The sequence below is a fragment of the Chiloscyllium punctatum genome, chromosome 25 (genome assembly GCF_047496795.1).
Source record: "Chiloscyllium punctatum isolate Juve2018m chromosome 25, sChiPun1.3, whole genome shotgun sequence".
Lineage (NCBI taxonomy): Eukaryota > Metazoa > Chordata > Chondrichthyes > Orectolobiformes > Hemiscylliidae > Chiloscyllium > Chiloscyllium punctatum.
In genome coordinates, this window is record NC_092763.1 from 21,404,776 (window position 1) to 21,419,261 (window position 14,486).

The window sequence follows — 14,486 nt, forward strand, 5'->3', positions numbered from 1 at the left end:
GCACTCATTAATCCCTACTCTTTGCTTCCTGTTAGTCAACCAATCCTCTATCCATGTGAAATAATTTACCCCTATTACCATACATCCTTATCTTATGCAGCAGCCTCTTATGCGGCACCTTGTCAATGGCCTTTTGTAAATCTAGGTACACCACATCCAGTGGGTCCCCATTATCCAGATTACTTGTAATTTCTTCATCGAATTCCAGAAGATTTGTCAGGCATGACCTGCCCCTCATGAACCCATGTTGCGTTTGCTCAATCACACAAGTTCTAACGAGATGCCCTGCTATTCCTTCCTTGCTAATAGACTCAAACATCTTCCCTATGACAGAGGTTAAGCTAACTGGTCTATAATTCCCTATCTTTTGTCTACCTTCCTTTGTAAATAGTGTTGTCACAGCTGCGGTTTTCCAATCTGCTGGGACTGTCACAGAGTCAGCAAATTTTGGAATATTACCGCCAGTGGACCTGTCACTTCTCCCTCCATCTCTTTTAGTACCTTGGGATGCATTCCATTAGATCCATGAAACTAATGGTTCTACCCTTAGCTCCATTAGTTTGCCCAACATTACCTTTTCTGCAATAATGATTGTTTCTACGCCCTCACATACCCTCATCTCTTTGTCAATTACTGGCATATCATTTGTGTCCTCCACGATGAAGACAGATACAAAATATCTATTCAATGCCTCAGCCATTTCATCATCTCCCATAACTAAATGCCCCTTCTCATCCTCTAAAGAACCAGCATTTACTTGAGCCACTCTTGCTTTATCTATTTATGGAAACATTTGCTATCTGTCTCTATATTCTTTGCTAGTTTTTTCTCATCTTCAAACTTACTTTTCTTTATAGCTTTTTTGTGGCTTTCTGTTGACCTTTAAAGTTTTCCCAATCGTCTATTTTCATGCTGTTTTTGGCCACTCTGTATGCCTTTCAATTTGATAGCCTCCCTTATTTCCCATGGCAGATTACCCCTTTTCTTACAGTCCTTCCTTTTCGCATCCCTTTACCTTAACAGCCCTGGCCCAGGGACCTAGGTAGCATTATCTCATTACTTCATTTTCCTTGCTTTGCACAGAATTTGGTTAGTACAAACTGGTTTCAACTGGCTCAGACCATCAGACCACTACTTGGACTCAGGCAAATATAGTTCACAGTATTTTTCTGTAGTGTGTCAGCAGCTTGTGTCCCCCCCTCTCTCTTTTCCTGCAGACGGTGTCTAACGTGCTATTTTCTCAGAGTGAGTGACCTCCTTTCAAAAATCTTCGTAGAGCAGAGCATCAACTCCTGTGGCAGGCTGGAAGGGTGTCCAGGCGATGAAGCAAGAATTAGAAGAAGCAGCAAGGATTCCGAGACATCATATTTCAATGACTTTTGAAAGTAACTCAATGCGAGTGAGTACTGATTGCCAATGACTAGTGCAAAGTGCAAAACATATGTGCAATTTAGCACTTTACTTAAAGTTACCATTTTTAAGTCTGAAATCTCTTTGATAAGGCCATTAGATCATAAGATATATTAGCAGATTAAGGCTGTTCAGCCCATTGAATCTGCTCTTCCATTCAATCATGGCAGGGCAAGTCAACCAAATTAAGGCCACTCCTGCGCAACGAGTGAGATTAGCCAATTAAGTAATAGACTGGTTGGGACCAAAAGGTTTGTTTCCATGCTGTATGACTAACTTGAGCAGTTATACAAACCAGTTAATAAGAGACTGATCTGAACCCCAATAGAATAAATAAGGCAAGTTAATGGAATGGAATGCTCTTATGCAGCATAGAAAGAGTTTGGTGAGAGGCAAAGGAGATGCTTTTATTTTACCCCCTACCCTACTCTTTATTTCTCTATCTTCAACCTCAAGCTGACAAGGGATTGAAAAACTGCATGAGATGGGTGAGTTTTTAAAGCATTCAAGGCTGAACACCATGGGAGAAAGAGAGGACTGCAGATACTGGAGATCAGAGCTGAAAAAATGTGTTGCTGGAAAAGCGCCAGTCAGGCAGCATCCAAGGAGCAGGAGAATCGACGTTTCGGGCATAAGCCCTTCTTCCTGAAGAAGGGCTTATGCCGAAAACATCAATTCTCCTGCTTCTTGGATGCTGCCTGACCTGTTGCGCTTTTCCTGAACACCATACGGAAAGCATTAATTCATGAAATGGGAAATGGAGCAAGTATGAGATGAGCAGGGGCCTTGGTAAGTAAAATCAGGTGAGTAATTATACTGTTCATTGTATAAATCAAAATCTGGTCTTCAGTTTAAGACTGTAGAATGTTTAAGGAATTGGTAAGGTCCCTGGTATACACTTAAATGTTCTTTATACTGGAGGAAGTAAACAAAAGAGTAATTTAAGGGGAGATAGTGGTAATGGCATTAGACTGGTAATACAGAGAACTGGCTAATTCTCTGGGATTCAAATCCTACCGTTAGATAAGCTCAATTGATAGATCTCGCTTACCAAGTTAGTCTGTGACCATTGATTGTTACAAACAGACATCTGGCTTGCTAATGTTCTTCAGGGAAGGTAATCTGCTGTCTTTACTGAGTCTGTCCAATATCTGATTCCAAATTTACAACAATGTGCCTGACTAGTTCATAATCAACCTGTATAACTTTCTAGCCAGGAATCCACTTCAAGGGCAATGAGGGATGAACAACAATTGTTGGCTTTATCACTTATGCACACATTCCATGATAGAAATTTTAATACAGCATCATGCTCTGGTGACATCATGGAACCACACAGCTGCATTGTTATACTGAGCCCTACCCTCTCCCTAGATACCCTTTTTCCTGGTAATCTATTTGCAGAATCTCTTTGGATTTTCCTTAACCTTTATCTGCCAATGCTGTCTCATATCTTGTCTTTGCCTTCCTGATTTCTCTCAAGAATGTCCCTACACTTTATATTGATTTAAGAGATTCAATTGAATAAAGTTACCCATATCTGAGAAGATTTATTCTTAAGAATATCTATTTTTATTCAGCCATTGTTTCTAATCTTACCAGCCTTACCTTTCGCTCTAACAGGAACAAAATATCTCTGGTCATCACATTCTTGAACACCTCCCACTTGTCAGACATCTTTTTACCTGCGAGCAGTCTACACCAATTAATTTTTTTTAAAAAGTTTTTGTATCATCCCATTAAAATTTGCCTTACTCCAATTAAAAACTTGAACTTTTTCCAAAGGCTTATCCTTTTCCATAACCATTTTGAAACTAACAGAATTATGATTGCTAAGTGCTCCTCCACTTTTACTTCAGTCACCTGCCCTGACTTATTGCCCAAAGGTCTGGTTTTGCTCCTTCTCTAGTAGGTGCATTCATATATTGATAAAGAAAATACTCCTGAACACATTTGACAAATTCTTCACCATCCAAATCTTTAACACTCTGGTAGTCTCACTATGGCTGGAAAATTAAAATCCCCATTATAAACCTTATTATGCTTACTCATATCGGAGATCTCCTGGCATATTTGTTTCTCAATTTCTCTTACTATTGGGGAACCTATATTACAATCCCACCATAAGGATCATCAAGAGAATTGACTTTATCTGGGTTCTCACAGACCTACCATCAAACACATGCTCCAAAAGACATAGTGAGTTAACAGAACAATAAACAGTAACCTCAAGTAAAACAGGTGTGGATGATTTGGGGATTTTAGTTGTGAATTGCAAAGCTTCTTTGAGGATTCCGTTTACAAACTGATTGCTGGCAAATGGGGAACAAATACACGAACTCCATTGGGTAGAACCTGTATATTTTGCTTGGGTTCCAAGTGGAAAAAGCTAAATCAGCCATTATCCACTACAATCCCAATGGCTCACACAATTACCTGGACTAGAACCCTCACAGGGAGGCAGTGAGGACCACAGATGCTGGAGATCAGAGTCAAAAAAAGTGTGCTGCTGGAAAAGCACAGCTGGTCAGGCAGCAACTGAGGAGCAGGAGGAAAGGTTTTGAGCATGTGCTCTTCATCAGGAATGTGGGTGGGGTTGCGGGCAGGTAGCTGGGAATGCGACAGGTTGATGAAGATGGCGATAGGTTGGGGCAGATAGGTGGGAAGGAAGATCAACAGGTAGGTCAATTCAAGAAGGTGATGCCAAGTTGGAGGGTTGGATCTGGGATAAGACAGGGAGGGGGGAAAATCAGGAACCTGTTGAAATCACATTGATCCTGTGTGGTTGGAGGGTCCCAAGTTGGAAGAGAAGGTGCTCTTCCTCCAGGCATTGGGTGGCTAGAATCTGGTATTGGAGGCGGCCCAGGACTTGCATGCCCTTGCTGGAGTGGGAGGGAGAGTTGAAGTCTTCAACACAGGGCAGTGGGGGTGTTTAGTGCATGTGTCCCAGAGATGTTCAATGAAACAATCTGAAAGTTGATGTCCTGTCTCCCCAGTGTAGAGGAGACCACAACAGACACAGTAGGTGACGTATGAGGAGGTGCAGGAAAATCTCTACTGGATGTGGAAGGATCATTTGGGGCCTTGGATAGAGTGAGGGGGGAGGTGTAGGTGCAGGTTTTACACCTCTTGCAGTGGCAAGTAAAGATGCTAGGAGTGGAGGTGGGTTAGTGGGGGGCAAAGACTTAACGAGGCAGTAGAGAGGGAATGATCAGGGTGTGCTGGGGACTAATCAGGAGATGTTAGGGGCTTAGTGGGTATCCTGGAATAAAATTGCCATTCCTCATACCTATCAGTATCATCCCCTTCCTCAAATAGGGTCAGTGTGCCAGACATAGGCTTGCAATACCAAGTAGAACGTAAGCGGAGTGGACTCGAAGGGCCGAATGGCCTTACTTCCACTCCTATGTCTTATGGAGTTAAGTTCTTTTTCACAACATTGTTGCTTTAATCCTTTAAATACTCAACCTTAATGGCCTTACGCTATTTGTTTCTCCTGTGCCCTTTGTTTTTCATCTTCCCATTCACACTCAACTATGAACATTTCCCAGCCTTTGGGAGTTCCATCTGCTGTGCATACCTCTATCCCCTGAACACATGCATAATTCCTTCAACTGAATTCCTTCAGTAAGGTATCTTTTCATTTAATATCAGCTTTATCCTTCCATTCTTAAATCAATGAATTAATGCAGCCATGCTCCAAAGTAACTATGAGGCAATGAGGCAGGTCACTGAATGTTTAAACATATAAAATCAGTCGATCCTGCCAATTAATTCTAACTGTGATATTCAGGGCTAATACAATTGGTTTTAAAAAGTAACTAATAGTTACCCATAATTGAGTGGTGGAAACATTTTAAGACCTGTTAAAAATCAATATAAACTAGAAATTCATTTCTTAAATCCAAATTTTAAAATGTAAATTGTATAGTTTCCAACTCAAATCCATTCATAATTACCTGGTTCTAGTCCCTTAATTTAAATCCCAGACAGGTTCCTTAAGTGGTCCTGACCAATCATTACTCATTTACAATGTTATAGGCTGTGAAATAACTGCAGCTGTGTTAAAAGGTCTTGTCTACTCACATGGTAACAAAATACTTCTAACCAAAAATAATGTCTGAAGCCAAAGACACATTTACAGTAGGATAGCTGTTCCATGATTTTTCAAAACAATGTTGAACTGAATCTTCAATTGTCTGAGGGAGGGAAATTGATACAGAATACTGGCACTCCATAATCACCAATGAGATGAGATAAAACAGTTTTAAAATTAAATGGAAACAAACCAGTCTGAAACAATTAAATCTGCAAGTATCATTTTCTGTAAATAATACTGTTGGTTTGAAATATTTTGGATCTACCTTTATGCTTCCAGTTTTACAATAGTTAACTAAATTATCTGAAGTTCATGTAATTCCTCCAATCAATGAGTCTGAGGTGATTTTCCTTAATGTTTGGTTTAGATTATTGTTAAAATTAAGCAGACACCTGTTCTCATCCTGGAACAAAATGATTCTGCACCCCAGGCCAGAATTTATAATGCTACTGCTTTTACTTCCTTTAGTCAATTCTTTCATTAGTCCAAAATGTATGGGTAAAATTGATCTTTGGCAGGATTGTGAAATTATTGTGAATTCGAGAGCAGGTTTATGCTGATGTCACATTGTAATGTTGTCTTTTCCCATATTGAATGGATTCAAATTTAAATAAGATTGGCTTTCATGTGAGCATAAAACATGGTTAGTTAGAAATTGACAGTAGGGTCTATAAGAAGAATGGGTGGGTTAATATTTAATTTCATAATCAGATGGTTCCTTACCTTTGAGAAAATGATCCCAAAATGCAAATCAAATTCAAAGCAGTCCTGGATCTCGAGCTCTAGGGAACAAAACAAACATTCAATCACCAACAAGCAAATGTGCATCCAAACCAGACCACAAAGGGTAAACCTTTCTGCAAGCTGCAGAGAATCAGTGCTGAGTCAGTCTCTCCCTCATGAACATTTTCCAATTTTGTTCCTATCTCAGTTTTTAGCTTTTGTTTATTCCTTGCTTGTAAGGGTATCGAGGCATTCACATTCCAGAACAGTCAAAGTCAGGATATCGACCGGTGGCCGACAGCATGATAATATAGAGGTAAAAACAATGACTGCAGATGCTGGAAACCAGATTCTGGATTAGTGGTGCTGGAAGAGCACAGCAGTTCAGGTAGCTTTGAAATCGACGTTTCGGGCAAAAGCCCTTCATCAGGAATAAAGGCAGTGAGCCTGAAGCGTGGAGAGATAAGCTAGAGGAGGGTGGGGGTGGGGAGAGAGTAGCTTAGAGTACAATGGGTGAGTGGGGGAGGGGATGAAGGTGATAGGTCAAGGAGGAGAGGGTGGAGTGGATAGGTGGAAAGAAGATAGGCAGGTAGGACAAGTCCGGACAAGTTATGGGGACAGTTACTGAGCTGGATGTTTAGGACTAGTGTGAGGTGGGGGAAGGGGAAATGAGGAAACTGTTGAAGTCCACATTGATGCCCTGGGGTTGAAGTGTTCCGAGGTGGAAGGTGAGGCGTTCTTCCTCCAGGCGTCTGGTGGTGAGGGAGTGGCAGTGAAGGAGGCCCAGGACCTCCATGTCCTTGGCAGAGTGGGAGCGGGAGTTGAAATGTTGGGCCACGGGGCGGTGTGGTTGATTGGTGCGGGTGTCCCGGAGATGTTCCCTAAAGTGCTCTGCTAGGAGGCGCCCAGTCTCCCCAATGTAGAGGAGACCGCTTCGGGAGCAACGGATACAATAAATGATATTAGTGGATGTGCAAGTAAAACTTTGATGGATGTGGAAGGCTCCTTTAGGGCCTTGGATCGAGGTAAGGGAGGAGGTGTGGGCGCAGGTTTTACAGTTCCTGCAGTGGCAGGGGAAAGTGCCAGGATTGGAGGGTGGGTTGTTTGGGGGCGTGGACCTGACCAGGTAGTCGCGGAGGGAATGGTCTTTGCGGAAGGCGGAAAGGGGTGGGGAGGGAAATATATCCCTGGTGGTGGGGTCTGTTTGGAGGTGGCAGAAATGTCGGTGGATGATTTGGTTTATGCGAAGGTTTGTAGGGTGGAAGGTGAGCACCAGGGGCATTCTGTCCTTGTTACGGTTGGAGGGGTGGGGTCTGAGGGTGGAGGTGCGGGATGTAAACAAGATGCATTGGAGGACATCTTTAACCACGTGGGAAGGGAAATTGCGGTCTCGAAAGAAGGAGGCCATCTGGTGTGATCTGTGGTTGAACTGGTCCTCCTGGGAGCAGATCCGGTAGAGGCGGAGGAATTGGGAGTACGGGATGACATTTTTGCAAGAGGTAGGATGGGAAGAGGTGTAATCCAGGTAGCTGTGGGAGTTGGTGGGATTGTAAAAAATGTCAGTGTCAAGTCGGTCGTCATTAATGGAGATGGAGAGGTCCAGGAAGGGGAAGGAGGTGTCAGAGATGGTCCAGGTAAATTTAAGGTCAGGGTGGAATGTGTTGGTGAAGTTGATGAATTGCTCAACCTCCTCACGGGAGCACGAGGTGGTGCCAATGCAGTCATCAATGTAACGGAGGAAGAGGTGGGGAGTGGTGCCGGTGTAATTATGGAAGATCAACTGCTCTACGTAGCCAACAAAGAGACAGGCATAGCTGGGGCCCATATGTGTGCCCATGGCTACCCCTTTGGTCTGGAGGAAGTGGGAGGATTCAAAGGAGAAATTGTTAAGGGTGAGGACCAGTTCGGCCAAACGAATGAGAGTGTCGGTGGAAGGGTATTGTTGGGGACATCTGGAGAGGAAAAAAAAATGGAGGGCTTGGAGGCCCTGGTCATGGCAGATGGATTGGATATCCATGGTGAAGATGAGGCGTTGGGGGCCAGGGAAACAGAAGTCTTGGAGGAGGTGGAGGGCGTGGGTGGTGTCTCGAACGTATGTGGGGAGTTCCTGGACTAGGGGGGATAGGAGAGTGTCGAGGTAGGTAGAGATGAGTTCAGTGGGGCAGGAGCATGCTGAGACAATGGGTTGGCCAGGGTGGTCAGGCTTGTGGATCTTGGGAAGGAGGTAGAATCAGGCAGTGCGGGGTTCCCGGACTATGAGGTTGGAAGCTGTGGGTGGGAGATCTCCTGAGGTGATGAGGTTCTGTATGGTCTGGGAGATGATGGTCTGGTGATGGGGGGTGGGGTCATGGTCGAGGGGGTAGTAGGAAGAGGTGTCCTCGAGTTGACGTTTGGCATAAGCGGTGTAGAGGTCAGTGCGCCAGACTACGACTGCGCCCCCTTTATCCGATGGTGGTGAGGTTGGGATTGGAGCAGAGGGATTGGAGGATTGCGCGTTGTGAGGGTGAGAGGTTGGAGTGGGGCAGGAAGGTAGACAGGTTGAGGCGGTTAATGTCCCAGTGGCAGTTGGAAATGAAGAGGTCGAGGGCAGGTAATAGGCCAGCGCGGGGTGTCCAGGTGGATGCAGTGTGTTGGAGGTGGCCGAAGGGGTCCTCGGAAGTTGGCGGGAGTCCTGATTGTGAAAGTAAGCTCGGAGGCGGAGGCGACAGAAGAATTGTTTGACATCACGGCGTGTATTAAATTCATTGATGCGTGGACGGAGGGGGATGAAGGTGAGTCCTTTGCTGGAGGGGGGGATGGTGAAAACTCGGCAGGGCTGGGAGCTGGGATCTGGTGTGGGTGTAGAGCTGGGAGTGGGGGCGGAACCTGTAACTAGAGTGGGTGTGATGGTGGGGGGAATGGGGGTGGAGTCATGAGCAGGGGTAGTGTTCCCCTTGGGGTTCTGGGGGGTGGGGATAGTGGCAGTGGGGTCTGTGGGGGGCATGTCAGCAAGTGAGTGGCGCTGCTGGGGGCGGAAGTGGTGGTGACCACGGCAGTAGGGGTGGCGGAAGTCACTGAGCATGTGGCATCAGCGATGATGTGAAGGGCATAAGTGATGTCAGGTGTGATGCATGAAGAATTGTGAGGGGTGGAAGTGGCCATGATGGGGGTGGAAGTGACATCATCAATCAGCGTGGGGGTGGTAGCTGCATCAGCCACATGGCTAATGGTGGAATAGGTTCCGAGGCCAGGGGAATCTTCTGGAATGTTTGAGGAGGGCTGGTTATGGAGGTGGGTGGATAAAAGTTTGTTGTACTTACAGTTTTTGATGTTTGAGATGGAATTGAAATACTGTTTGTTGAGAGTATGAATTCTCCTGAGGATGTAGTACAGAGTGGGTCCTTTGCAATTCTGAGAGAGTGTGGCCCTCAGCTGAGGCAAGGCTGACTGGAGAGAGGTCATTTATTGTATCCGTTGCTCCCGATGCAGTCTCCTCTACATTGGGGAGACTGGGCGCCTCCTAGCAGAGCGCTTTAGGGAACATCTCCGGGACACCCGCACCAATCAACCACACCGCCCCATGGCCCAACATTTCAACTCCCCCTCCCACTCTGCCAAGGACATGGAGGTCCTGGGCCTCCTTCACCGCCGCTCCCTCACCACCAGACGCCTGGAGGAAGAACGCCTCATCTTCCGCCTCGGAACACTTCAACCCCAGGGCATCAATGTGGACTTCAACAGTTTCCTTATTTCCCCTTCCCCCACCTCACCCTAGTTCTAAACTTCCAGCTCAGTAACTGTCCCCATAACTTGTCCGGACTTGTCCTACCTGCCTATCTTCTTTTCCACCTATCCACTCCACCCTCTCCTCCTTGACCTATCACCTTCACCCCCTCCCCCACTCACCCATTGTACTCTATGCTACTTTCTCCCCACCCCCACCCTCCTCTAGCTTATCTCTCCGCGCTTCAGGCTCACTGCCTTTATTCCTGTTGAAGGGCTTTTGCCCGAAACGTCGATTTCGAAGCTACTTGGATGCTGCCTGAACTGCTGTGCTCTTCCAGCACCACTAATCCAGAAGCATGATGATATCCCCTACCTTACTCTTGATTTGAGCATATTTACCACAGTGCTTGTGTTTTCCTCGAGATAGCAACCAGACGCTGGCCACCCTACTCAGCGAGACGAAGATTTACTTGTCCCCGGGAGCAGCCCTTCTTTTGCATTTAGAGTTCAGCGATCCCATTATTCTGAAAGCAAATAAACAAGCAAAGAACAAACAATAAAGCAAACAACAAAACCATAGACAAATCAGGACAAACTGAGACAGGCAACAAATATTGGGATCCCTGTAAATCTCTCAAGGCAGACGCCGCCGAATTAGTCACAAAGTCCAGCGCGGTCTCCTTCAACCCAATCTTGCCTCAGCGTCTCACAGCCTCCGTAGCTACAAGGGAACCCAGCTCCCTTCTCGCGCTTATTGGCTCAGGGGAAGAACGGCAGGTCAGGCAGCATCCAAGGAGCAGGAGAATCGACGTTTCGGGCATGAGCCCTTCTTCAGGAAGGGCTCATGCCCAAAACGTCGATTCTCCTGCTCCTTAGATGCTGCCTGACCTGCTGCGCTTTTCCAGCAACACATTTTCAGCTCTGATCTGCAGTCCTCACTTTCTCCCTCAGGGGAAGAACGGCCACATAAAAGCGATAATAAAAGCGGCCACATAGGCCATAATTGATTAACAATTAGCAAACTGTTAATTGCAGGATAATTAGCAAGCTAGACACCTCGCCCAGTCATTAACTTCAGTCATGTAATGTCTGGACAGTGTCAAGTTAGTAGCTGATAAGCAGGCGTTAGTAGACAAATAGGTCCTTGCAAAGAGAAGAATAGCTCCATCCAAAGAGAATACTTTATCAGGTGTCAGTACAGTTGCAAGGCCAAGTGTCTTAGCCGGGCATGGGAAAACACAGGCTTTTAGCAAGCAGGCAGTAAGATGAGATTCAAAATAGTTTCCAGGCTTTTAATATGTGACAAAATGGCTGCCACAAATCTCACAATTCTCCCACATTCAGTGCACAAATTGAATTCATGCTGTTTGCATTGCAAACCATCTAGCCAGCCAGCTGAGCTAACAATATCCTTCAGTATGGTGCTGGAAAAGCACAGCAGGTCGGGCAGCATCCGAGGAGCTGGAGAATCGCTGTTTTGGGCAAAAGCCCTTCATCAGGAATATGCCCAAAACTTCAATTCGGGTTCGGGCTTTTGCCCAAAATGTTGATTCTCCTGCTCCTCAGATACTGCCTGACTTGCTGTGCTTTTCTAGCACCACACTCTTGACTCTAATCTCCAGCATCTGCAGTCCTCACTTTTGACTAACAAGGTCCTTTACCTACTGTAGGTCCGATTATGACCTCGCTGCTTTGAACTGAGTTAATCAAATTTCATTTAGTCATTGTCCCTATCATTTTTTCCCCTTTTCCTGCCATTAACCATTCCTTTGTCTAACTTTCCTTTTCTCCCTTTGGACTTGGTCGGCTCACTTCACGTCATCAGCTTTTATACAGTTTCTTCCTAGGTACTATCAGTTCTGAAGAAAGTTCACTGGACTCAAAACATTAACTCTGCTTTCTCTCCATGCATGCTGCCAAGACCTGCTGAGTTTCTCTAACAAGTTCTGTTTTTAAATCAGCCATTTCCTCTGTTTTCCCCAGGCTGCCACCAGTGAATGTGTGCATGAAGGTGACGAGAACGTAGAGCGAGGTAACTGGTCCTCGAAGACTGACTACTTGCTCTCAGTGATCGGTTCTGCTGTGGGTTTGAGCAATGTATGGAGATTCCCGTATCTGGCTTACAGAAATGGAGGAGGTATTGTCATGAAATCCAAAATACAGGAGAGAAAAGCACAAAGAGAACAAGTAAATGGCATAAAAAATCACATTCAAAGAAACAGAGAGCATTTTAACCTGCAGTCACCAACAGTTATACCATCCGCCCTTATTCCACATTTGCACGGTGTTTATGAGAAACAAAGCTCACTCACTCACTCACCTCCGGGTGCTCCGGTTTCCTCCCACAGTCCAAAAGATGTGCAGGTCAGGTGAATTGGCCATGCTAAATTGCCCATAGTGTTAGGTAAGGGGTAGATGTAGATGTAGGGTTATGGGTGGGTTACGCTTCGGCGGGGCGGTGTGGACTTGTTGGGCCGAAGGGCCTGTTTCCACACTGTAAGTAATCTAATCTAATCTAAAAAAAACTTCAATAATTTCAGTCCAAGACAGGATCTGAATCAGTAGTGTCATTTATTTCACACTTGCAAGTGGGTGTGATGTCCAGTGCCTATAAGGCAGAGGACATACACACCCCAAATTCAATTCATACACAATATTTATATAATTTGGTTTCTTTTGTTTTACATTGCTCCTCCCCTGTTTACATCTTCCACTTCCCTAAGACCGGCACCCATTACTCCTGTTTATCTCTTGCCATATCCGGCCTTGTCTGTGACAAAATGTTTATTTCTGGCCTCACAAGGCTGTTTGACCTCATCCCGCTATAGGTCATTGTTGGGCATATTCTTTCTTCATCATTATCTACCCCCTCCATCTGTGCCTTTCCCGAGGCTGTTCTGATCCCTCTGACCCTTTTAATTGGGGTTTGTTCCTGTGTTTCTGTAAAAATGGGAAACAGATGTTTATACCTACTGTTTGTACAGGCGTATCTAGCTTAACTTCATCCCCTCACAACATCTTATCTACCTGCCCGTAATGTCTACCATTGTTTTGTAGTCACGTTTCATTCTGGCATACAATGTTAGCTAATACAAAAACAATTATATATTTCCTCCACATCGTTTCCATTCTTGTTGACTCAGCTCTTGGCCAAAACAATTACACACTGGTGTGAGTTCATTTACTTTGTAAAATGGAATTGCAGAATTGCAGAAGTAACATTAATTTACCTATATCCCACAGTGTTCAAGTTTCAATTATAAAAACAGTATGTCTGCAATTTAACAAAAACATACAATCACAAATAGGCACCACAAAAATAACTGACCTTTTGACAAGACGGAAGTTGCTGCTGACTTCAAGACATGCAAATAGTGACTGGTAGATTACTTTAGTGTCTCAGGTGGTGTCAGTTGTGATTTCCTTTGGAGACTGTGGAGAGCACACAGGAGGAGAACTGAGGACAGCATCTCAGAAAGGGCTTCAATTTCAAACTTGTTGCTCCAGTGACCTTCTTGGGAACTTTATTTGAACTCCTTTAACTGTTTAACAGCAGTTCAATAAATTTGAGAGGATAGCTGAGATCCTACATTGTGGATGAAAGTGTTGTTTCTTATCGAAATGATAGTGTTTATGCACTTAACACTGCTATTCAACTAATGATCTTCCATATGACTGATGCTCATGTCAAATTATGGATCTCACAAAGAATCAGAGAATCCCGACAGTGCAGATAGAGGCCATTCGGCCCATCATCTCTGTACTGTTTATTCCTGCATTTCCCTTGGCCTGCACATCCCTGAAAACTAGGGACAATTCAGCATGGCCAGTCGACCGAAACTGCAGACCTCTGGAGGAAACCAGAGCACCCAGCGGGAACTCCTGCAGACGTGGGGAGAAGCTGTAACCTCCCCACTGTGTGAACAGCCTGGATGTTGCCGCTCTCTAAACTGGGGATCCCGGTGTGAATAGTTGATAGACAGAAGGATTTCAGCCGCTATCTCTGTAACTTTCCAATGGGGGTAGGGCTGTCAGTGGAAGTAGTTGATTGGCAGGATCGGGGTAGTTTATATAATGAGGAGGATGTTGATTGAGGGAGTGTATAAACCATCCCACCGGTATTTCCAGATACAATCCAACAACTCAAGCCGCACCACGTGACTGTCGTTCGTGGGCTCTCGCGCGCTCCAATTCGAACTCCCGGCCGTTGGCCACCAGCTGCTGCGGAGGGGGAGCGCACGTCAGAACTACAACTCCCATGAGGCACCGCAGACAACCAAACTGCTGGACAGTTCTGCGCAAGCGCGGGATGTCCAACGGCAGCATGGGTAATGTAGTCTAAACAGGGTGGGCTGCGAGGAGTCAATGTGTTAAGGTGCAGAGTCAGACTTAACTGTTGTTGAGGACTGAAAGGCGCAGGAAAATGGTGTTTTTGATGTTATAAACAGAAGGAAATAAGAATGAGGGGAACAGATAGTGAGAGTGTCTAGAGGCGGAGGTTGCTAACAGTTGTGAAGTAGCGATTGTCCACACTGCTCAGAGCAAAGTC

General features: G+C 45.2%; 1 protein-coding gene and 1 long non-coding RNA gene across 3 annotated transcripts in view; one reads left to right on the top strand and one right to left on the bottom strand.

Annotated features, from left to right (window-relative positions):
* Positions 1-14,143, bottom strand: part of LOC140495743 (uncharacterized) — a 49,101-nt gene extending 34,958 nt beyond the window's left edge. For both annotated transcript variants that reach the window (XR_011964089.1, XR_011964088.1), the window contains exons 1-3: positions 13,266-14,143; positions 10,337-10,461; positions 6,233-6,291 (exon numbers count right to left, since the gene is read on the bottom strand). This is a non-coding gene — a long non-coding RNA (uncharacterized lncRNA). The remainder of the gene's footprint in view (positions 1-6,232; positions 6,292-10,336; positions 10,462-13,265) is intronic.
* Positions 1,333-14,486, top strand: part of LOC140495742 (sodium- and chloride-dependent neutral and basic amino acid transporter B(0+)-like) — a 68,227-nt gene continuing 55,073 nt past the window's right edge. The window contains exons 1-2 of the mRNA XM_072594793.1: positions 1,333-1,399; positions 11,921-12,074. Coding sequence (XP_072450894.1) covers positions 1,373-1,399; positions 11,921-12,074 — 181 coding nt within the window. The 5' untranslated portion in view covers positions 1,333-1,372. The remainder of the gene's footprint in view (positions 1,400-11,920; positions 12,075-14,486) is intronic.